Source organism: Vulpes lagopus, chromosome 1, assembly GCF_018345385.1.
Source record: "Vulpes lagopus strain Blue_001 chromosome 1, ASM1834538v1, whole genome shotgun sequence".
Taxonomy (NCBI): Eukaryota; Metazoa; Chordata; class Mammalia; order Carnivora; family Canidae; genus Vulpes; species Vulpes lagopus.
Genome location: NC_054824.1, coordinates 131537950 through 131562105, shown reverse-complemented (window position 1 = coordinate 131562105; position 24156 = coordinate 131537950). Strand labels below are relative to the sequence as shown.

Sequence of the window (24156 nt, the reverse complement as noted above, 5' to 3'; positions counted from 1 at the left end):
AGTCCAGCATCAGGCTTCTCTCAGGGAGCCTCTCTGCCTCCTCTCTGCCTAAGTGTCTGCCTTTCTGTGTCTCTCACGAATAAATAAAATCTTTAAAAAAAAGAAGAAAAAGTTGGGAAGACCAGCCAAGCAGGTTGGTGGCAGTAGCCAAGGAGGAGAGTGAAATGGTTGGATTTTGAAGCCTCCTAAATGAGAAAAGAGAGAGGAAGGACCAGAGTTAGGTTCTGAGGAGACAAAGTTCCTGTTAGAACATAAATGAGGGGATCCCTGCGTGGCTCAGCCATTTGGTGCCTGCCTTTGGCCCAGGGCGCCATCCTGGAGTCCCGGGATCGAGTCCTGCGTCAGGCTCCCCGCATGGAGCCTGCTTCTCCCTCTGCCTGTGTCTCTATCATAAATAAATCTTTAAAAAAAAAAAAAAAGAACATAAATGAGTGCTATACCATCAGCATCTTGGTGGCTAGCTCTCTCATTCATGAATCCAGCAGAGGCTGAGGGCACTCTATGAAGCCCTGAATGAGGCAGAAAGCTGAAGCCTGAGATCTTGGAATGGTTCTGGAAGGCTGGACCTACACTTCTAACATAGACCTTAAACAACAGGGCTCTTTTGTGTGGTTTCTGATGCCTGACATGTGACCTAGCAAAAGCAGCAGTGTGACAAGCCCACGATTCATTCATTTATTCAACAAATATTTATTGAGTTCTCTATGTACCAGGCAGTCAGAATTGTAGGACTAGGTGGGGGATACTGTGTTGTACAAGACAAACAAGGTCCTTGCCCTTATGGACTTACAGACCAAAAAAAAAAAAAAAGAGGGGAGGGCCAAAAAAACCCCAGGAAAATGAATAAATGAGATCAATCTACTCTGCTATGAAGGGTGGAGAGACTTCCAGTGAGGCCAAGAATCCAGGCTCACAATGGGCCTAAGAACTGAGGTCAGAGTGGGGAGGCAGGGAACAGACCGCAGGGGGCTTTGCAGGCCAGTGTAAGGAGTTTTTATGTCCTACATAAGGCAGTGGGGATCTTTTGAAGGCCTTTTTCAATAGGAGGGTGGAGTGGGCTGATTTACTTTTCAAATGATAACTTCAGCAGCCGCTTTTTGTGGTACAAACGTCAAGCCTAAAGTCAGATGACCATGCACTCTGCGAATTCGCTGAGGTCGCTGCCGAAGCCCTTAAGAGTCTCATCTTGTTTCCCTGACGGATAATTTGGTCAAAATAAAGCTGTGTAACACGTAGTTGGAGCCAAAGGTCGGAGTCATGCTTTGCTTTCCAATCTTTTTTTTTTTTTTTTAAATTTATTTATTCATGAGAGACACAGAGAGAGGCATAGACACAGGGAGAAGCAGGCTCCATGCGGGGAGCCCCACACGGACTCGATCGCAGGACCCCAGGATCAGGCCCTGGGCCGAAGGCGGCGCCAAACCGCTGAGCCACCCGGCCTGCCCTGCTTTCCGACCTTGATTCCCCTTACTAGTTAGGAGCTCTAGACCAGTCACCTACTTGTGCCTCAATGATCTCTCTCAGCTGTGAAACGGGGATGACAAAAGTTCTTACCGCCACAGAGCTGTCGTGAAAATGACAATACAGGTGGCGGGTGCAACGTAGGGCGCACTCACAAATACGCGCTCGCATCACCCCTTTCAGAGGGTTACTGAGAGCCTCCCGTAGACGGCTCGTGGAGCCGTAAAGACTATCTTAGCCGCAGAATTCTCTCTTTCTCTCCCCCGTCTCGGAGGCGGAACACAGAACCCTGGGCGCTCGGAGCAGAGAGGCCCGAGGCCAAGCGCAGCCTCAAAGCGAGCATTGTCGTCGCGCCGCCCCTCCCCCGCCCGGAGCGCATCTCCATGGCAACGCGGGGCTTCGCCTCTCTCCGCCTCCTGGGACCCGCAGACCGGAAGCAGTCCGCGCCGGGGGCTTCTGGGAAACGGCTTGTGAGCGGCGTTTCTGCGTCTGCTTTGGACAGCGAAGCTGCTGCGGATCCTGAGCCGGAGGTTTGCGCGAGAATGAGGGGAAGGGCGTGAGGGGGACGCCGGGCTAAGAGGCTGCGGACCTCTTGGCAGGAGTCAGCGAGGAAGCCTGGCGGGCACCTTCCTCCGCTTCCCGGGGGCGCGGAGGACGGGCCGCGGTCTCCGCGTCCAGCAGGCGGGGGGCAGATAGGGGTAGAACGAAGGCCAGATCGGGCTTTCAGCACCAGCGGACGGTCCTCCTTCCCCTGTGTCCTTCGCGACCCTCGCCGCCCCCCCTCCCCCATCAGCCGGTTTTGTTCTATTTCGAGGCCTGGCGTCTCGCGGAGGGTTCTGGGACTCGTTTTGGGCGGAGGTGGGAGGGGGCGGGCCTTGCGCGGGGGCTGCCGGGGCTTGTAGTTCCGCCGGACGCGGGCGGAAGTGCCGTGGCCCCGACGCTGTTGGGGCAGTGGGGCTTTTGGTCGTCCGAAATCGGCCAGCGCGAGGCGAGGAACGGGGGCTGGAGGACGCCAGGGCAGGGGCGGGGTTTGCAGCGGAACCCGGCCGGAGTGAGGCGAGATCACCTGGGACGCGGCTCCCCGCCCAAACACTAGTGACCGCGGGCCTGCCCTTGCACCTCTTCACCGCCCGCGAGCAGGCTGCAAAGCGGACATAAAAGGGAGAGCGCTTGCTTTTCCATAGAAAGATTGAGCCTTGGATAAGGTAGGGTCCTGGAATAGGAACCTACGGATGTTGGCCGCCACACTCCAGAGTACTTGATTGAACCTGTTTGCATTACTTGGCTGATAAGGTGTCTTCTGATAACTGGTCTTGTTAGGGTTTCAAGAAGTTTTGTGAAATCATTGGTTTTCAGATTCTGGGCCCTAAATAGATACACTGAGTAACTGCGTGGCTCATTCCTAGTATGTGTTGTAAACAATGGCATGGGCATGACTGTGCAGATAACAAGGAAAGGATCAGAAATAGCACAAGGTTTCCCTGAACATAGAAGCTGGGAAAATTGTGAGTCATCCAGCGTGAGATGCTGATAATGGGCCCTACATGAAGTTAAGTTGTTATGATAGTGCCTTTTCTTCCTTAAATTTGCTGTGATTAAGGCCTGTCATTATAGATTTGAATGTAGTGGTGTTGGGTGGCTGAATAGCATGGCACCTAGTGGTTAGATTTTTTTTTTTCCCAGTATTTCAGTATTGCTCTGTTACTGAGTAAGTGGATATTTTTAAAGATACATTTTAAGTTCAGGAGATTCTTAAACATTTGAAAAATATTTCTTAACTCCTAAGAAATGTAACTCCTGAAAAGGATTTTGTTAAAAAATTTTTTAAACAGAAAAGCAGTGCCTTTTGAGTTGACCTTCGTGGGACAACCAGTCCTGAGTTGCAAATAATGTGTTCCAACGTCAAATGCATTTAGAAAACACTGAGTTGGACTGGTTCTTACTTGGATTCTTCTGATTATTGAAATAAGGTTTGTTGACTTAGTAGGTCATAGATTGGCCAACTTTTTCTAAATGGCCAGATAGTAAATATTAGGTTTTTCAGACGATATAGTGTCTGTTGAAACTAATCAAATCTGCCATTGTTGAATTGTGAACAAATAAAATTATTTATGGATACAGACATTTTATTTTATTTTATTTTATTTATTTATTTTTTTTTTAATTTTTATTTATTTATGATAGTCACAGAGAGAGAGAGAGGCAGAGACACAGGCGGAGGGAGAAGCAGGCTCCATGCACCGGGAGCCCGATGTGGGATTCGATCCTGGGTCTCCAGGATCGCGCCCTGGGCCAAAGGCAGGCGCCAAACCGCTGCGCCACCCAGGGATCCCTGGATACAGACATTTTAATATGTCATTTTCACATGTTGTGAAATGTTCTTGTGATTTTTTTGTAGCCATGTAAAAATGAAAACTATTCTTAGTACAAGCATGGTACAAAAATGGGCAGCAAGCCAGATTTGGCTGTAAGCTGTAGTTTGCCAACTTTTGCTGTAGGTGATTGATTGGAATTTTTAATCCAGTAAAAAAAAAATACAAGTATCTTTTACTTCTTTTATCAGTATATGTTCAAGTTCTTAGGATATTTGGTTATATATTTTTGTTTGTTTTATTTCTTTTCCTCAGGAGTGCCTGTGAAGAAAACAGGGTATTTCCCTGAGGCCTGTATCCTGCCTTGATTGACTTTTCTTGAAGTATTATAAATCAGAATGTCTGCACAGTCTGTGGAAGAGGATTCAATACTTATAATCCCAACTCCAGATGAAGAGGAAAAAATTCTGAGAGTGAAGTTGGAGGAGGATCCCGATGGTGAAGAGGGATCAAGCATCCCCTGGAACCATCTTCCTGATCCAGAGGTTTTCCGACAGCGATTCAGGCAGTTTGGATACCAGGATTCACCTGGGCCCCGTGAAGCTGTGAGCCAGCTTCGAGAACTTTGCCGTCTATGGCTCAGGCCAGAGACACACACAAAAGAACAGATTCTGGAGTTGGTAGTGCTGGAGCAGTTTGTTGCCATCCTACCCAAGGAACTGCAGACTTGGGTTCGAGAGCATCATCCAGAGAATGGAGAAGAGGCAGTGACAGTGCTGGAGGATTTAGAGAGTGAGCTAGATGACCCTGGACAACCGGTGAGTCAGCTTGTGTCACTCTCCTGGGTCAGAAGCACTGGCATAGCACTAGGCAAAGCTGTTGAGTTAATTCCACTCGACTAAATTAGAATTATGTTTATTGGCTCCCCCTTAACCCCTCACTGTCCCCCCTCTAGCTATGCTTTGTCACATAGGCCCCCGCAGTATATATGGTGTTACAGTTTCTCTTACGTGTTTTTAGTTCTGAATCTTATCAAATTTCTTCTCACCTGAACTAGACTTCATTTTTTCCAGGTTTCTCTCCGTCGACGAAAACGGGAAGTTCTGGTAGAGGAGATAGTTTCCCAAGAAGAAGCTCAGGGATTACCAAATTCTGAGCTTGATGCTGTGGAGAACCAGCTCAAGTGGGCATCATGGGAGCTCCATTCTCTAAGGCACTGTGGTGAGGACCAAAACTCCCAGTGGGCTAGATGGTGAAAGAGAATGTGGGTCTTTTGTCCAGAACTCTTTGCTTGTTCCCATCAGAGGGTAGGGAATAATTACCTTAACCTGATTTTGTAGACCTAGACATAGCATAGGATTCTGATTTTTACAACAATTGGTCTGCAGATCTCAGGTCTTTATTCTTAGACATTAACATCGTCAGCCTTTTCTTTTTACCTTTTCTTAAAGACCTATTCCTATCGGGCTGGCATTTGTCTTACCTTTGAGCCAGCACCCACTTGTAGGTTAGGTTCCTTATTTTGAGTGCAGCACGTGCAACATTCTTTGTCATCTGTTTCGTATCCTTTCGATCTCCTGCTTAATTCTCTTGGCATAATCTTACTTGAAGCCTCTTCAGATCCATTCTTTATGTTGCTGACCACTGAAGTCTTTCTAAATTTTTGGTTATTTTTGTTTTTTTCTTCAATGTCCTACCTAGAGTCTTTTTTTTTTTTTTTTCTAAGAAGCATCTTTTGTAGAAATGATATTTGGTAAAACTCTTCACTTTATCCAAGTATTTATGCAAAAATAGGCTCCATAGCTAAAATCTGCTCTAAGTACAGAAAAATTAAAAGCTCACAATTATAAGTCACTTAAACTAGTCTTTCCCAGTATATTGGCTTTTGATACCACATACTTAATATGGTTTGATACAACCCCAGTATATTCCTAAAACTGCTCCTTGAGACTTTTTCCTTTCCTTGGAATCTTTCCTTGAGGTAGTTGTGGATAATGCTGGTTTATGCCACAGGTGGGGTGGCATCAGGTTTTCTTCCCATCTGAGGGGACAGTGCTAGGGAACCAGAACTGGTGGGGTGGGGCTGAAGTCTGCTAGAGCCTGTGGTTTTACATGTTTCATGGAACATTCTTCTCTGGAATGAAGTTTGAGAACTACTATCCCCGGTCATTGGAGGTGACATTTTCTTGGGTAAAAAATTTCTCCCCTGCCTGAATTTTAGAATAATTTTCCCTTAGTTGTCAATAGCCTCATTTCAGGGGTCTAGTCTCTACCACATATGGGGAACATTTGTCCCCTCATAATTTTAGCACTTGCTTCTCTGTTCACATCTCCGGACCTCACTGATCGCCTGTACCCTTGAGTCTCTCACTGTTAGTCTCCTCTCTTGACTTTATCCTTTTTTTTTTTTTTTTTTTTAAGATTTTATTTATTTATTTGAGATAGTACATGCACAAGCAGGAGGAAGGGCAGAGGGAGAGGGAGAAGTAGGCTCCCAAGCTGAGCAGGGAGCTGGACACCGAACTTCATCCCAGGACGCTGGGATGGTGACCTGAGCCGAAGGTAGACGCTTAACCAACTGAGCCATAGACTTTATCCCTTCCTTAATCATTTATCATAGACATGAGTAATGTTTGCTACTTTTCTCATTGCTGCTGCTCACCCTGAAATAACTATATTCTTCAAGGCTTGAAGTTTCCAAAAAGTCTCAAATGAGACTTGCTCATACTGCTTCCTGTAGGTGGGTAATGGTACTTCTTGTTGGTAATTAATTCAGGCTTTTGTTTCATCAGACTCCTGTAACTGAGGCTTAGAAATAAGAACTCCTTTAAGTACCATGGCAGATACCAAGCAGGGCAACCTTCATTTGTAGGAAAACTTTGATTTACCAAGGGCCTACTGAATGTAAGTATCGTGTCCTGAGTTAACAGAGAATATCCCCAGTTGAGCTTCAGTTTCTTACCTGGACATCTTCTGGGTTCTGCTTTCAGTGTAGTGTTGGCTGTGATCTGCCTTGTCTTGCTCATTTTCTGACAGATTGCCTGTTATTTAACTATTATATTTTGATGTAATTTCTCCCTTCCTCGAAGCAAAAGAATATATAAAGATTTCCTAGGGGCAATTTTATCTTATGTTTCTTCTGAAGTTTCATCCAGACCTAGCGGCATCACTCCAACAGTCTTAGCATCTACCATCCTTCTGCCCTTTGTTTTCTGATTAGTATTGTATAGCCCACTTCGTGTTATCACTTTTTTTCAGATACAACCTTTTAATTCCTCATTATGTTAGCATGCCATTACCTCCCTTAGGCTCATAATCAGTCATTCCAGTTTTTTCTTTTTTGGAGTAGGCTACCTTCTCACTAGTTTTCAGAGTGCTGCTTATAGATATATGGAAGCTATTTACTTTTAGTTCACTTTTACTCAATTTTTTTCAGGTTTTTTTCCTCCCAGAATAGGAAATGAATGATATTTACATTTTCTCTTTATTTCAGATGATGATGGTAGGACTGAAAATGGAGCACTAGCTCCAAAGCAGGAGATTCCTTCAGCAGTAGAATCTCATGAAGTTCCTGGCACTCTAAATATAGGTGTTCCTCAGATTTTTAAGTATGGAGAAGCCTGTTTCCCCAAGGGCAGATTTGAAAGAAAGAGAAATCCCTCTCGAAAGAAACAGCATATATGTGATGAATGTGGAAAACACTTCAGTCAGGGCTCAGCCCTCATTCTTCATCAAAGAATCCACAGTGGGGAGAAACCCTACGGATGTGTTGAATGTGGGAAAGCATTCAGCAGAAGTTCTATTCTTGTGCAACATCAGAGAGTCCATACTGGAGAAAAACCTTACAAATGTCTTGAATGTGGAAAAGCCTTTAGCCAGAATTCTGGGCTTATTAATCATCAGAGAATCCATACTGGGGAGAAACCTTATGAATGCGTTCAGTGTGGGAAATCTTATAGTCAAAGCTCGAATCTTTTTAGACATCAGCGAAGACACAATGCAGAAAAACTTCTGAATGTTGTGAAAGTTTAAGAAATTACAAAAAAAAAAAAAATCAGCACTCAGGTCTTTTTCTTCAGAAATGAAGACAAAATTAAAAACAAATGATACATAATAGTTTTATTTCCCTATATAGACTGTTAGAAAAGCCACTGGGAAATGTAGAAAATCTTCACCCACCATTATTTTATCTTGAAAGAAACAATGTCATACCTGCCTAGAAACTGAAATTTTAAACTTAATTCAGGTGTTAATGCCTAAATCTTCCATGTGATGTTTATATTCTTACTGTTTTTCCAAATAATGAACTACCTGATTCTTTGTCCCTTAAAAGTTTCCTTTTTAGACAGACGTTATTTCTGTGTTGATCATTCAGATGTTCTTGGCAAGGATACATTCCCTTCTATGTTATAAGGCAAGATAGGAATTATAAAATCTGAAAACTGAAACCATTTTTTAAAAAATTTACCCTTCTGTTTCCTTTTACCTAATTTGAGTATGCATTTCAGAATGTAAAGGCTCAATTTAAAATGAGCCTTAAAACTCAGATAAGAAGTGATGGTGATAAAACATCAGTGAATGGGACACCTAGATTGGGGAAGAGAAACATACACTGTTTCAAGAATTGAAGTATAGCAAGAATTTATCTCAATGTAATCATCTGCCTGTAGGGAAACTCAAACACCACTTGTCCTGTCTGTCATTTGAAGGCATCCCGCTAATGAGAATAATGTTCTCCTGTGTTACTGCTAGAAAGCAGACAGTGTGAACAATAAACACTTGTAAAACTAGGAGAGTAGAAATTCTAACACTGGGGAAGAATTTGTAGTGAACAGCAGTGTCGAAGGGCAAATGTGAACATGAGGGTAATGGTCTGTCTTGGCTTTTAGAAAACAAAAGAGACTTGAAATTCTGATTTATTATTTTGCCTTTCTTTTGTTAAGGACACAAAAATCCATGACAGGTGGGCAACAAGTATCAGGTTTGCGGTTTTATTCTTTTGGTACAAAAGGGTTGCACACCAGGCTAACAAAGCAGCCATGCATTTATTATTAAACATTTTCTACCGACAAGGCACTGTGCTAGGTACTGTAACCCTACCATAGGTAGGTAGATATTTCTTCCACTGTAAATCATTGGGGATTTAGTCTAAAACCGTTCCATGTGAGTTAGCTTCTTCCCTCTGTCTGAGCAGTCCTGGGGGAGGTCATCTCTGAGATTCCCAGAGCCATAGTTCTCTTACCAGGGTGTTGTGTTTGGGGGAAAGGAAGACTCAGCTCAAAGAGCTAGCCAGCTCTCCAGCAATCTTCAGAGGTGAGTCTAAGATCCTCTATCACAGTTTGGAGGTTTGTGGGTCTTTTAAACTAATCAATCTCTAGTAGCATCGAGGTTGTACTTACATGTTAAGTTGAATGGATTGTTCTATTTAAAAAATAAACAATAGGTTATTAACAACTAGTTTATTAACTATCAGAATTGAACTATTTTTTTTTTTTAATTTTAAGTCTTAACACATTTTACAAAATGTATAAAAGTAATACATTGTAGTAGTAGGATTATATACTCTTTGGCTGAGAATCCCAAGTACTGTGGTTTTATTGTTTAGTGGAAAACTCTGGAAGTTAAAATAGAGAATATGAGAAAAGGCTTTTTTTATAGTGGGCATTAATTGTGTGGAAAATGACCCATGTGAATAAAAAGATTTCATAGTTCCAGAGATTTTGGTTACATCTAGTGCTTGGATCAAATTTAAAAATGGAAGGTGAGATTTGCATGAGCCTGTTAAAAAGCATAGTAATAAATGCAAGGCCAGCTGGTGGGAAAGTGAGGCAGAATGGAGCTTGTTTATAGATTTTCTGATAACAATTAATTATAAGAAATGTGCTTTATAGATTAAGATTTATTGAAGTATAAATATGTAGTAATGATATAATGTATTTTAAGTTATACAAGAAAATGTAGGGACTTTCGTTTGGGTATTTTTCTCTTTGTGGCTGAGAGGAAACAAGTCAATGTCCAATAAAGCTATAATCTCCTCCGCTCTAAGCTAAAATGATCTTGAGTTGATTTATTTATTTATAACTGGCTTCTTTCCAAGTAGGTTTTGAGGTGGTATATTTTTAATGCTTCTGCTGGGATGACAGATTTCTTGTATCAGAGTAGGTAAGAAGAGAGCAACCTCTCAGTAGCTAGAATTTCACCCTTTTTTTAAATCTTACATCTTTCCTCTATACAAAGAAGCTTCCCTGTGGTATATTTGTCATAAATGCCAAAGATGTTTGGTATAATGTCAGAGCTTAGAAAAAGTGGTGTTAGACTTGGCAAATACAAGTTTGTCTTGTCAGACATCTGATACGTGTGTGTTGTTTAGAAAGGATTCTGAGGTTAAGGCAAGGCTCTGTTGGGAAAATGGGCTGGACCCAAAAAAGACTGGATTAGGGTACACGGGAAAATAAATTGTAGTCTAGGTATTCATCATCTCCAGTTTGGCTAAGTCCCCATTAGACAAATTGATTTAAAATAACTAATCAGTGATTTATTATTTCATCCAGCCATTAATTTATGCTCACAGATAATCACAGCAATTCTGGGGGCTGCCCAGCCTCTGATGGAGTGGTGATCTGGTAGTTGCCAAGCAGTGCCATCTGTTCGGTCAGTAAAAGAGCAGTCATGATTAATGGCGTGCAGACCGCTGAGAATTGCCCAATGGCTACTGAGCATTCACTCATTATTGCTAAATATTCTTCTGTTTTCTTGGAGGTTAAGCTCACAAAACTTAATTTAGCAATATGTTTATCACATTTAAGTAAATTGAAGGGAGGGGTATATGTATTGAAATAATCTGCACGCCAGGCACTGGATTAATCACTATACCTATCTCACTTAGATTTGTAAACCAGGAAAGAAAGATTCGGAGATTGTGTGACTTGCATGTGGCCCAATTACAGCTAAAACTCAGATCTTAGTTCTCTGAACTTTACGGGGATATAGATTTTTTCACAGTGCAGTGAGTGATGGCTGTTAAACCTTGATAAATTTTATGCTTTTTATGGTTACAAATTTAAAAGCTTACTAAACACGTTAATTTGAATTTTCTACAGTATAGAAATGTTAAATGAAAAAGGACATTCCTTTTCACAGTCTTACTCAGAAGTAATAATTGGTTTGCTGTTCTTCCAGACTTAAGCATATACATAGTTAAACAAAATGTGTTAATAGTGAGACTCTGGTTGCTGTACACAGGCACTGTTGGAAGCGCTTTACCGTGGATTAACCCTTAATCTTTACAGCAACCATATGAGGTAGGTACATAGCCTCATTTTCCATGTACTGCACTGAAACTTGCCTCCCCACCTTGATGTAGACATTGTTCTTTATGGCTGCACACTATTCCATTGCATGAATATACTGTAATTTAACCCCTTATTGATGGAAGAATTCTTTGCAATTTTTTATTACAGATAAAAGTATAGTTAACATTTTTACCCATCTATTTTGCTGGCTGTGTGGATATTTCTGTAGGATAAATAGCAAGAAATAGATTTATTGGGTCAGAGAATGTACACATTTAACATTTTGAGAACTATCAACAAAAAGATGGTACTAATTTACAACTCCATCAGTAGAGTGCCTGTTTGCCTCCACTCCCACCAACACCAAATCCTTAAATATTTTTACCACTCTGATAGGCAAAATTTGTCTTTATTGATTAGGAGGAACATATTTTTATGTTTATTGGCCACTTGAATTTCCTGTTGTGAACTGTTTGCCTATTTTTATTTTTTTAATTATGGAAGTATAAATGACTACTGTCTCATTATAGAAAACTTAAATGATACACAAGAGCAAAGAGAGACCTTTTCTCCAGCACTTCCAATCACATTCCACTGTCCACAATTTGAAATACATCCTAGTTCTCTTCCCAAACATTTCCATATGAATATACATATACTTAAATGCTGTCTTTACGTAAATAAGATCATATATATGTATTGTTTAGCTTTTTTTTTTTGTCTCAAAAATTGATCCTAAGGTCTTTAAATTTCTTTAATGGTTGATTTGAATAAGAACTAATACTAGGAAAATCCCATTATTTAACTATTCCCTTATTTTTTCTCTTGCTATTATTACACTGCCAAAGTAAACATCCTTTTCATGTATTTCTGTGCACACGTGTGAATTTCTTTAGGATGGAGTTATATGAGGTGGATGATTGGGTCAAAGGATGTGCTTTCTGATAGACCCATCTTAGCCTTTCCAAAGGTCTTCATAACTTTGTTTTCACCCATATGTATAGAAAGTGCTCATGTCCTCACATAGCCTTACCTACAAGTGATAATGTTTATCTGATGGGCAAAAAAGAAAAAAAAATCATCTTGTATTTCCCTAATTAATGGTGAGGTTGAGGTTCTTAAGTTTATTGGCCACTTTTATCATGGATTGTTTGTTCATGTCCTTTACCTATAATAGCTTTTCTGTTGGGTTATGTGTGGATATATGTTGTTGGGTGGTTTTTTTGTTGTTTTTGTTGTTGTTCAGCATCTTTCCCCATCCTCTGGTAACAGAATCCTTATTTATTGTGGGGAACTCATGCACTGTGGCTTAGATGAGTAGATGACCAGGTCTGGCCTTCCTGAGTAGTCCTGCAGCTTCTTAGCCACAGTGATTAAAGAATGGGCATGTAACTCAAGCCAGGCAAAAGAGAGCTCTCAACAGAACTTCTGCTGGAACTATTGGAAAGAAGGCTCTACAGAAATCCCACGAACTAAGAACTGTAGCCTGAATTTATGCCATGTGGAGAGTCTGAGAAGAAACTCAGAGATTAGCAGAAAGGAATGAGAACTAAGTTCTGATGTCATTTTTCTGGAGGCCCTAGATCCAGCTGTGCCTAAAGCCTGCCCTACCTCCAAACTTCAAAGTTTTGTGAGCCAATAAAGTCCCTTTCTTGTTTAAAATAACTGAATTGGGTTTCTGTCCTGATTAATATAGGTTCTTTGTATTTTCTTATTGATTTGTAGAAAAGCTTTGTAATTCTAAACTCTAGACTTAACACTTTATGCACTATATAGGTTAATAAAATTAGCATGGCCTTCCATGACTTGGCCTCTGTCAACTTCTGCCATTTGTTACTCCCCTCTGCACCACACACATAACATTTTACATTCCGACAATAACTGAATATTGGTATTGGGAACATCTATAGATGTTGAAAAGCCTTTCACAGTCTTGTCTTTGGCATGTCTCTTTCATCTTTCATACAGATTCATTAACCTGGTCCTCGGACTGGTGATTACACTGCCAAGTCTGTGCTGTACCCACCTCCAACCATTACTCTTGGAGCACTCCCCTCAGGCACCCACTGTATGTGACCCTTGAAGCACTCCCCTCCTCAAACATGGTTCTCTGGGGCCCTAATTTTATTATCAGACTTGTGGATCTGAAGTTGCTAATGTCCAAAACCTTGTTGTCGGGGTTTGCATCTATTGCTTCTATATGTGGAAACTACACACAACAGTTGAGAAAGGAAAAGCATATTGTATGTCATACGATGGGTGGTAAGGAGGAAATAAATTGGAAAAGAAAGTGAAATTTGAGGGAAGATAGGAGTAACGATAAGAAAGCAAGCCATGAGACTCTAGAGGAAAGATATCCATACTTGGGAATATCAAGCGCAAAGAACTTGATGTGGGAGCAATGTAATTTGTTCAAGGAACAGCAAGGGGGCAGAGACACTGAAGCAGAATAAACATGAAGTAAAGTGGGTGAAGCCAGGAAATAAATGGGGAAAGGGTAGAGAGTGGGGCCAGATAAGGAAGACCTGGTTTAGCCATTGATGGGACTATGACTTTAAATGAAATGGGAAACCATTTGGGGGCAAAGAAGTAGTATGACTAGGTGCTAAGAATAGAACAAAAGTGCCCAGATACTTATTTTCTTTAAATACTTTTTTTTTTTTTTAAAGATTTTATTTATTCATGAGAGACACAAAGAGGCAGAGACATAGGCAGAGGGAGAAGCAGGCCCCTCGCAGGGAGCCCAACATGAGACTCAATCCCAGGATCACACCCTGAGCCAAGGCAGATGCCCAGCCACTGAGCCACCCAGGTGTCCCTCTTTAAATTCTTTAACATGTTTCAAATAAATAAAATCAAATGTTTCTTTGCATATTTTCTTTATGAAGGTGGTAATACAGTGTTTAGAAATAAAAATCACCAAAAAGTGACCCATAAGTCCACAATTCTGGTAGCATCCCATTCACATTTTAATTTTCTTTATACCTATCCCCATATCTACCTATTAAACAGGAAAAAAAAAGTGTCCATATTTATTGATTTTATTAGTGCCTTCTTTCCTTTTAACTTTGGATCATTTGTGCTTCTGCCTGAATGCTCCATTGGCTCTAAGCTATCCTCTCACACTTACTCAAAGGCGTGTTCCCAACAATCTTCATCTTGCATTATTGATTTTCCTCTCCTGGATTTTCCTGATTATTATGCAAATATGTCCTGTTTTGTTTTTAAAACATGAACTCACAAAATCTGTTGGGCCAAGATGACCAGATCTAACCTGCCTGAACAAATATTACAAAATATATCCCACAAACGATCAGGGAGATGGGATCTCTGAGAGATGGGAAACAAATTGAAGGAAGGTTGGGTGTCTCAGTTTACTACCTGGAGGGAGTTTCTAGGCCACAGCACGGGGAAGGAGAACTCAAGTAGAGTCTCCCTTAGTTGAAAAATTGGAGCAAGGGGTCCTGGGAGGCCACGGTGCCTAGCTTTTGCAAGGCAATATACCAGATAGGAGAGAACACTGGGGGTCTGCAGAGGACTCACCTCGAGTCTCGTACTGATGAGCACATGTGTATAGGGAAACTACTAGAGGTGGAGAAAGAACCATCCAAAAGGATTAGAGAAAAAAATCACTGGAACTTACAGAGGGTACCTGAGTAGAAAACCTCATAATTCACAGGGCATCAGCTAAAGCATTGGTTCTCAAGGGCAACTTGGCCTGCCACTATTGCCTGCCACCCTCACCCCATCGCCGCCAGTTCGGCTACTTCTGGAGACATTTTTTGGTTGTTACAACCAAAGAAGATAGGTTCTACTGGCATCTGGTGGATAGAGGCCAGAGATGCTACTGCACATCCTACAATGCATAATGAATTATCCAGCCCTAAATATCAACAGTGCTGTGGCTGGCTGGGAAACTCTTGGTTTAAGTAGTAGGAAGGGTCATGCCTCCTAAATGAAGAAAAATGAACCCTAGACTCATACTCCCTAAAAGACACTTAATAGCAAGACCTGAGAGGATAAAACTGTATCCAAATAATTTAAATACATCCCAGGACAGAACTCAAGAATATATAAAAAATATCCAGCATCCATTAAGGCACAATGCATAATGTCTAGCATCCAATCAGAAATTATAAGTCATACAAAGAAGCAGGAAAATACAATCTATAATAAAAACCACTCAACTAAAACGGCCCAGAAATGACAAAGAATTAGTAGACCAAAAAAAAAAAAAAAAAGAATTAGTAGACAAGCACATTAAGACAATTACAATTATATTCCATATGATCAAGAAGCTAGTAGAAACATTGAACATGTTCGGTAAAGACATCAAAGGTATATAAAAAAGCAACCAAACTAGAGACAAAAACTACAATGTCTGAAGTTAAAAAACAAAACACACAGATGGAATTAATTGTAGTTAAAATGCAATAGAAGAAGAAAAAAAGTATATAAGAGATATTAATAGAAACTATCCAAAATGAAAAACAGGAAAACACTGAGAAAAAATGAGTAGAGCATCAACATGCTGTGGTACAACTTCAAGTGCCCTGATAGGTATAATTATAATTTGAGTCCTCAAAGGTGAGAGAAAGGAAGTATAGAGAAATATTTGAAAAAATAATTTATGGGATGCAGTACTTATAGGGAAATGTATACCAATAAACACATTAGGAAAAAAAAAAGTCTTGGGGTACCTGGGTAGCTCAGTGGGTTAAGCAAGCACCAGACCCTTGATTTCGGCTCAGGCCATGATCTCAGGCTCATGAAATGGAGCCCTGCAGCTGGCTCCACACTGGGCATGGAGCATGTTTGGGCTTCTGTCTCTCCTTCTCCCACTCCTGCACATGCTCTCTCTTTCTAAAAAAGAAAAAGTCTTAATTTAGTTACCTCAGCTTCCATCTTAAGAAACCAAAATAAGAACAAATTAAACCCAAAGTAAAGAGAAGAAACAAAATAGCAAAGATTAGATTGGAGATCAACAAAAACAGAAAAATGAGAAAAAAATTCCTGTATTCTTTTTAAATCAAAAGCTAACATTTTAAAACGATTAATAAAATTAATAAATTTCAAGCCAGACTCTTTGGGGTGGGAGGAGGTTGGACGTGGGAAAAGAAAGAGAAAATAGATATTACATTAGGAATGAGAGATGTGACATTATGGTATAAAAATTCTTACATACATAAAGTGTTGTAGTAAAGTTTGCTCACCTCCATATTGCTGATTCCAATACTCATTTATTAGACTTCTATTGCTTGAGCCATCAGCAATATTTTTGCATGACTGAAGCATTTTCATTTGACTTCAAGAACAACATGCTTGGTTTTTCTCAACCTCACCGGGCATTTTGCCTCAGTCTCAACACTATCTCTTTATCTCTTTGGACCTCTACATGGTGCAGTGTTCATATCTCTTTCCTTTTCTACCTATACTCTCTTCCTGGGTGATCTCATCTGGTTTTATCTCCTTAAATATTATCTACCGCTGCAAAATCTGTATCTCAGCCTCGACCCCTTCTTGGAACTACAGGCTCATATATTCCAGAAATAGCCACACTGAGGCCTGCTTTAGTTAACTGGATTCCTAAGAAAACAGAGCCTAAGATAAAACAAAACAAAAAAAAACAAAACCGTATTGTTAATATTTCATTGAAGTGATGCAATCCCAGAAAAGGTTGAGAAGGGTAAATGGGACACGAAAAAGGAAGGAGAGCAGATACAACTGTTGCTGAGCTGTGTTAGAGCTGCGGAATAGTTGTTTGCTTAGTCTCACTGTGTTCATTTTTTTTTATTATTTTTTTTTAATTTTTATTTATTTATGATAGTCACAGAGAGAGAGGCGCAGAGACACAGGCAGAGAGAGAAGCAGGCTCCATGCACCGGGAGCCCGATGTGGGATTTGATCCCAGGTCTCCAGGATCACGCCCTGGGCCAAAGGCAGGCGCCAAACCGTTGCGCCACACAGGGATCCCAGTCTCACTGTGCTCAGAGCGCAAGTGCTATGGGCTACATCTCAGCTCATCGTGGGGCTGGAGGGAGAAGACTTTTCTGCAGACTCTCCCTCTCTCTGGTCAGTTTCTACCACGGAGTATGATTCCTCCATACTTCCAGGTGGCACCTTCAACCTCTCCAGCAGCAAGCACTAGAAGTCCAGCTCCAAGGGTCATGGGTCTCTGAGCAGAACACTGCAGAGGAAGCGGCTTATAAACTGGGTTTGGAACAATGACTAGCTACACATCTTAAACCTAACATGCCCTAAATCAGGCCTTTAATTCCTTCCCACACATGTCCTTTATCTCAGAAAGTGGCAATTCTGTCCTTCCTGTTGCTTAGGCTAATAGCCTACCTGCTTCCCTGCTTGCCTCATCACTTCACGCTCTTCTCAACATGGCAGCCAGATTGTGTCACTTTGGCTCAAAATCCTCTTCCTTTTTGCCTGATTTAAATTTCAAAGGGACACTGCATCTGCCACTTACTCTTAAACTATTCAGAAGAAAACCCTCATATATCGATGGATAGATAGATAGATAGATAGATAGATAGATAGATATGTATCTGATTAAAAAGCAGGTAGATAGAGAATTATAAATTGTAATAAAATGTCAACATTTGGGGTATCTCGTGCAGGAATTCTTTAATTCTTGCAATTTTCTATAAGTTTGAAATTATGTCAAAAGTCAAAGATAAAGAAAACTTAATGGTCCAGTAAGGGTGAATCACTAAAGGAAAATCAGTTTAAGTGCTATTATTGAGAAAGCTTGGGGCAGGAATGGGGTTGGGGGGATACTGAGAAAGCAATTATAAATATCCACGATAGCCATAATTTAAAATGATGATGTAGAGCTATGCTTGGGGGCATATAAAATCTTAATAACAATGGGGAAAATTTAGTTTACCACTATTAATAGAATTTTTGCCAAAATAATACACACATATATATAGAACAGCATACACCAAAATTCTAGGTTTGCAAAATAGGCTTCTGGAGACAGTGACTTTTACTAATTTTTTTCTTTTTACAGAAGAACTAGCAGCATATTTATAATAAGCAAAATAATAATATAAAAAATAAATCAAAAGTTAAAAAGAAAAAATTCTCATTGAGGTCAGGGGTCAGCAAATGTTTTCTGTAAATGGCCAGATAATAAATATTTTCAGTTTTGCAGGCCCTACAGCTTCTGCTGCAACTATGCAACTCTGCCATTGTAGCAGAAAGCAGCCATAGGTAACACACAAGCAAATTGGCATGGCTGGGTTCCATTTTAACTTTATTTACAAAAACAGGTGGCAGGCTGGTCTTCCTGAGGTACTTTGCTGACACATTATTTAGCTGGATACTTTTTTTCCCTAAACCATGGCTTACAGGCAAGAAATGTTCCCATTCCTATAGAACTTCGCATGGGGCCCCCTGGACCAGCTGAAGGTCTGAGAATTCCACTGGCTCTGTGCAATTAGCTGTGTCATTGAGTAAGCTGACTAAATGAAATTCAATGAAAATATCTAACCAAAGCCACATTTATAAGCAAATAAACACTTTGTCTAGGGAAGTGTAATGTGATAAATATGCATTGTATGATAAGTGTAGATAGATTCAGTCTGTCAGAGAACTGGATCCCAGCTGTCAGAAAAAGATTCCTTTTAATATGCCCTGGAGGCTCAGCTGCAGCTCCCTGACAGCTGGAGTGATCAAAGGCCTGCAGGGTATCCTAGGGAGATGTGGAGAGATGGGTATGCCAAAATCCTGGAGAAAGCCGGGCTCCTCCTGGCCCTGTTCCATGAATGAAATCTTCCTCTGTAAGGAACAAAATCTACAGCTTCCATAAAATTAGCTGGGTAAGGTACCATCTTTTCCTATTTCCTTAAAGAGATTGTGTAAGATTGGTTTATTTCTTCTTTTAACATCTGGAAGTATTTCCCATTGTGATATTTGGCCTGGAATATTCTTGATGGGAAAAATTTTAAATTCCAGATAATTTCCTTAATAGACCTAGACGTCTTCAGATTTTATATTTATTCTTGTGTTAATTTGGGATAAAATTTCAAAATTTTTGATAAAATTATTAATCATATCCTTTATATTATATCCATAATGGCTGTAGATCTGCATTGATGACCACATTTGCACTCCTTATGCTGACAAATGGTACTTCTCCCTTATTTTTCTTGATCAGTTTTGTTGGGGCACTATCAATTTTATTCTTTTCAAGAGCTGAACTGTTTTCTATTTCATTAATTCATGCTCTACAATTTCTTTCTTTTTTTTTTTCATTTCTTTTTTAATTAAAGAAACTGTTTAGGGGTGTCTGGGTGGCTCAGTCAACTGAGTGTCTGTCTTCGGCTCAGGTCATGATCTCAGGGTCCTGGGATCAAGCCCCTCATCGGGTTTCCTGCTCAGCAGAGTCTGCTTCTCCCTTTCTCCACTCATGCTTTCTCTCTTAAATAAATAAATAAATAAATAAATAAATAAATAAATAAATAAATAAAACTTTAAAAAAGATTTTATTTATTTATTCATGAGACACACAGAGAGAGAGAAAGAGAGAGACAGAGACACACAGGCAGAGGGAGAAGCAGACTCCCTGCAGGGAGCCCGCTGTGGGACTCGATCCTGGGGCCCCAGGATCACTCACGGAGCCAAGGGCAGACGCTCAACCTCTGAGCCACCCAAGCGTCCCAAAAATTAAATAAAAAAAAAAAAAGAAAGAAAGAGAAAGAAAGAAAGAAAGAAAGAAAGAAAGAAAGAAAGAAAGAAAGAAAGAAAGAAAGAAACTTTATTTTCTGTCAACATATTCCCATTTTCTGCTTACGGGTCTGTGGAAGAACAGCTTAAACCACTCAGTAGTCATTCCTATCCATTCAGTGGCCTGAGCAGTAGAAACTGCAGACCAGTCTTCAGGAGGAATCTGCTGAATGGGCATTGAAGGCACCTGCATACCTTCAGAGAAGTCTGGGATCTCCAGGAGCTGGAACAGTCCATTTACCCTGAAATTCTTCCTTTGTCACAGCCCTTTCAGTAGTGGCCTTATCTTCCCCTACAATCTATTTAGGATCTCTGCAGAAGCAGAAATCAGGCATGACCTCCTCTAAGTGTTCATGGGACATGGTGCCACACATGTACAGAACTCCTTGGGCCAGCATCTACCACATTAGACCCAAGAGTGAGCTCCCTTGCTGCACAGGATAGCAGTGTCCACATACAGCAGATGACTTACTCTACCATTGGTGTGGTAGGCAGGTCAACATAAGACACCTCTGTGAGAGGCTGGTGGTCAGATCAGTAACCACCAACCAGAAGTCTTGGCTCCTGAAAGGCTGTCCGCATCTGGTTAGTGAAGGTTCCAGGAGTGAAGCGGCCAGTCATAGGGGTGGTTCCAGTAACAGGAACAATCATCCTACACAACTCCCTGGCCAGTATCCCTGAAGGTCATGACACTGGTATCAGTTGGGTTTCAGTGGCAACAATGGCATGAGCTGAAGCTACTCCTAGGTTCTCTCCAAATTTATGATTAAAGATGTCATCACTTTAAGAAGCTACTCCTAGGTTCTCTCCAAATTTGATTAAAGATGTCATCACTTTTCCTTTTGTAGATGTACTGTTCCACTTAGAAGTCAAGTTGGTGGGTGGCCCGGGTGGCGCAGCGGTTTAGCACCGCCTGCAGCCCAGGGCGTGATCCTGGAGACCCTGAATCGAGTCCCACGTTGGGCTCCCTGCATGGAGCCTGCTTCTCCCTCTGCCTGTGTCTCTGCCTCTCTGTCTCTATGAATAAATAAATAAAGTCTTAAAAAATAAAAGAAAAGAAGTCAAGTTTGTACCACCTAAGTGGGTTCTTGTCAAATAAGAAATTTGAGAACACCCTCTTCCTCCATTTGCAGGACATCAAATATTTTGGACATCGTGAAAATTTCCCTAAGCTATGACAGGAACCCAGAATAGTACTGTATGAATTTCTCTACATTCTTTTCTTAGATTTATTTACTATTCTTTTTCTAACTTCTTGCAATGGATATTTAAATCATTGTATTGTTTTTTTCTGTGTGTGTCTCTGTGTCTCTCATGAATAAATAAAATCTTCAAAAAAAAGAATATGTTTTCATGTTAAATTGACTCTTTTATCAACAGAACTGTCCCCCTTTATCCTTAGTAAGCCTTTTGCTTTCAGATCTACTTCTTGGGGATCCCTGGGTGGCGCAGCGGTTTGGCGCCTGCTTTTGGCCCAGGGCGCGATCCTGGAGACCCGGGATCGAATCCCACATCGGGCTCCCGGTGCATGGAGCCTGCTTCTCCCTCTGCCTGTGTCTCTGCCTCTCTCTCTCTCTCTTACTGTGTGCCTATCATAAGTTAAAAAAAAAAAATCTACTTCTTGTCTAATACTGAACAACTTTCTTTTGGTTTGTGTTTTAATGGAGTATCTTTTTCCATACTTTAATTTCAAATCTCTTGGATCCTTGTCATTAGTGTGTCTTGCTTGAATACAATATAAACTTTTAAAAAGTTGAGAATTTTTGTCTTACAGTCCATTTGCATGGACAATATAATTACTGATGTAATATAATTACTGATCAACAATGTTCATATTTAAAGATTTTATAAAAATTTATTTATTCATAAGACACACAGAGAGAGAGAGGCAAAGACATAGGCAAAGGGAGAAGCAGTCTCCCTGTGGGGAGCCCGATGTGGAACTCCATCCTGGAACCCAAGGATCACGGCCTGAGCCAATGGCAGATGCTCAACCACTGAGCCACCCAGGCAGCCCTACAGTGTTCCTATTTGTTATCTATTTATCTTGCCTATTCTATATTCTTTTTCTCTTGCCTTTTTTAAAATCAGTTTTTATTACTCCATTTTACTTTCTGTGGACTTGTTAGTTATACTTCTCTTTTACTCTAGAGATTACAACATGCATCCTTGGTTTATTAGAATCCATTATAAATTAGTACTTCTACCACTTCTCTGATAATGTACTTAGGTCCTGATTTTAGGCATTATTACATTTTCTTACAATCAGTATTTAGATTTGCCCTCAGTTTTGTACTTTCTGTAGTTCTTCTTTCTTCCTAAACTTCTTTTTCTGTCTGGGATCCCTTTTTGCCTGAAGAACTCCTTTTAGTATTTACTTGAGTCTACCGGTAGTGAATTATCTTCTTTTTTGTTTATCTGGAAATGTTTTTACATTGCCTTGATAATTTTTAAAATTTTATTTATTTATTTGAGAGAGAAAGAGACAGAGAGAAATAAGCAGGGTGAGAGGCAGAGGGAGAGAGAGAATTCTGAAGCAGACACCTCGCTGAGCTCAGAGTCCAACATAGGGCTCAATCCCAAGACTCTGAGATCATGACCTGAGCCAACATCAAGAGTCAGATGCTGGGACACCTGGGTAGCTCAGCTGTTGGGCGTCTGCCTTTGGCTCAGGGTGTGAACCTGCTACCGGGATCAAGTCCCACTTTAGGCTCCCTACGGAGAGACTGCTTCTCCCTCTGCCAATAGATGTCTCTTCCCCTCTCTCTCTCTGTGTATCTCATGGATAAATAATATATATATTTTAAAAAGTCAGATGCTGAGATGCCTGGGTGGCTCAGCAGTTGAGACTCTGGGTGTGATCCCAAGGTCGAGGATTGAGTTCTGCACCAAGGTTCCCTGTGAGGAGCCTGCTTCCCCCTCTGCCTGTGTCTCTGCCTCTCTCTCTCTGTCTCTCATGAATAAATAAATAAAACCTTAAAAAAAAAGTCAGATGCTTAATCACTAAGCCACCTAGGTGTCCCTAAATTTTTAATTATTTTATTTTTTGGATTATAGCTGACATACAGATTATACTGGTTGTGATATTAGTTTCAGGTGTACAACATAGTGATTCAACCTCTCTACGTGTTATATTATGCTCACCACAAGTGCAGCTACCATCTGTCACTATTGCCCTTACTTTTGAAAGTTATACTTCCAAGATATTACATGATCTTTTGACATTATGTTGAGAAGTTAAACCCCAGTCTTATTTGTTGCTTATTTGAATATAATGTTTTTCTCCCTTTTTAAGATTTTTTCTTCTTCTTTGGTTTTATTAGGTACTATGATGTCACGTGCAGTTTTCTTTGTATTTATTCTGCTTGGTGTTTGTAGTGCTCCTTTAATCTATGACTTGATATTTATGAGTGTTAGAAAATTCTTGACCACTCTTTCTTTAGGGACTTTACTCATCATCTGTTACTTCATTTTGAAAGTCAAATTATTTGTATGTTAGACCTTTTTACAATATGAGATACAATTGCTATGTCTTCCCTGTGCTTCAGTCTTGGTGTTTTCTTTCTTTTTTTTTTTTTAAGATTTTATTTATTTATTCATGAGAGACACAGGGCAGGGGTGGGGGGGGGGGAGAGAGAGAGAGAGAGAGAGACAGGCACAGGGAGAAACAGGCTCCATGCACGGAGCCTGACATGGGACTCAATCCCAGGACTCCAGGATACCCTGGGCCGAAGGCAGGCGCTTAACCACTGAGCCACCCAGGGATCCCCAGTCTTGGTGTTTCCTTAATCTTTCAGTTCACCAATCCTCATTTCAATTTATCCAATCTGCTGGTAATCCTATCTACTGAGTTCTTAATTACAGTTGTTGGTTTCTTCAGTTGCAGAACTTCCCTTTAAACGGTTTTCATACATAACAGAAGATCATAGGGGAAGGGAGGGGAAATTAAAACATGAAACTAGAGAGGGAGACAAACCAGAAGAGACTTTAAATCATAGGAAACAAACTGAGGGTTGCTGGAGGGTGAAGGGGGGATAACTGGGTGATGGACATTAAGGAGCGCATTTGATGTAATGAGCACTGGTATTATAGAAGACTGATGAATCAATGAGCTCTACCTCTGAAACTAATAATACATTGTATGTTAATTACTTGAATTTAAATTTAAAGATGTTTTCATAGATTTTAGTAAATTCTGGTAACATTTATTCATACCTGTCATCTATTTTGTTAAGCATATTATAGTCATTTTAAAGTCCATGTCTGATAACTCCAATATTTGTATCACTTGTGATATTTCTTTTTTTATAATAAATTTATTTTGTATTGGTGTTCAATTTGCCAACTTA

The 24156-nt window shown here is 40.5% G+C and overlaps 2 protein-coding genes across 3 annotated transcripts in view; both read left to right on the top strand.

Annotated features, from left to right (window-relative positions):
* Nucleotides 1–24156, top strand: part of LOC121487486 — an 84481-nt gene that overhangs the window by 24578 nt on the left and 35747 nt on the right. Inside the window, exons 5-9 of the mRNA XM_041749267.1 lie at nt 1736–1991; nt 2255–2512; nt 4184–4591; nt 4847–4994; nt 7267–7793. Coding sequence (XP_041605201.1) covers nt 1736–1991; nt 2255–2512; nt 4184–4591; nt 4847–4994; nt 7267–7793 — 1597 coding nt within the window. The remainder of the gene's footprint in view (nt 1–1735; nt 1992–2254; nt 2513–4183; nt 4592–4846; nt 4995–7266; nt 7794–24156) is intronic.
* LOC121483992 (zinc finger protein 24) lies at nt 1865–12870 on the top strand. 2 transcript variants are annotated; one of them, XM_041742544.1, is made up of 4 exons: nt 1865–1991; nt 4089–4591; nt 4847–4994; nt 7267–12870. In XM_041742544.1, the coding sequence occupies exons 2-4, from the start codon at nt 4172–4174 to the stop codon at nt 7803–7805; spliced, it is 1107 nt and encodes a 368-aa protein (XP_041598478.1). In that variant the 5' UTR covers nt 1865–1991; nt 4089–4171; the 3' UTR covers nt 7806–12870. The 2 variants fall into 2 exon arrangements, with proteins under 2 accessions (XP_041598478.1, XP_041598486.1); XM_041742552.1 differs by lacking the exon at nt 1865–1991 and adding an exon at nt 1999–2666.

Coding starts and splice junctions, on each gene's coding strand:
- LOC121483992 (XM_041742544.1), top strand. CDS start 4,172: ATGTCTGCACAGTCTGTGGAAGAGGATTCAATACTTATAATCCCAACT. Junction 4,592..4,846: donor TAGATGACCCTGGACAACCG/GTGAGTCAGCTT, acceptor CATTTTTTCCAG/GTTTCTCTCCGTCGACGAAA. Junction 4,995..7,266: donor CCATTCTCTAAGGCACTGTG/GTGAGGACCAAA, acceptor TCTTTATTTCAG/ATGATGATGGTAGGACTGAA.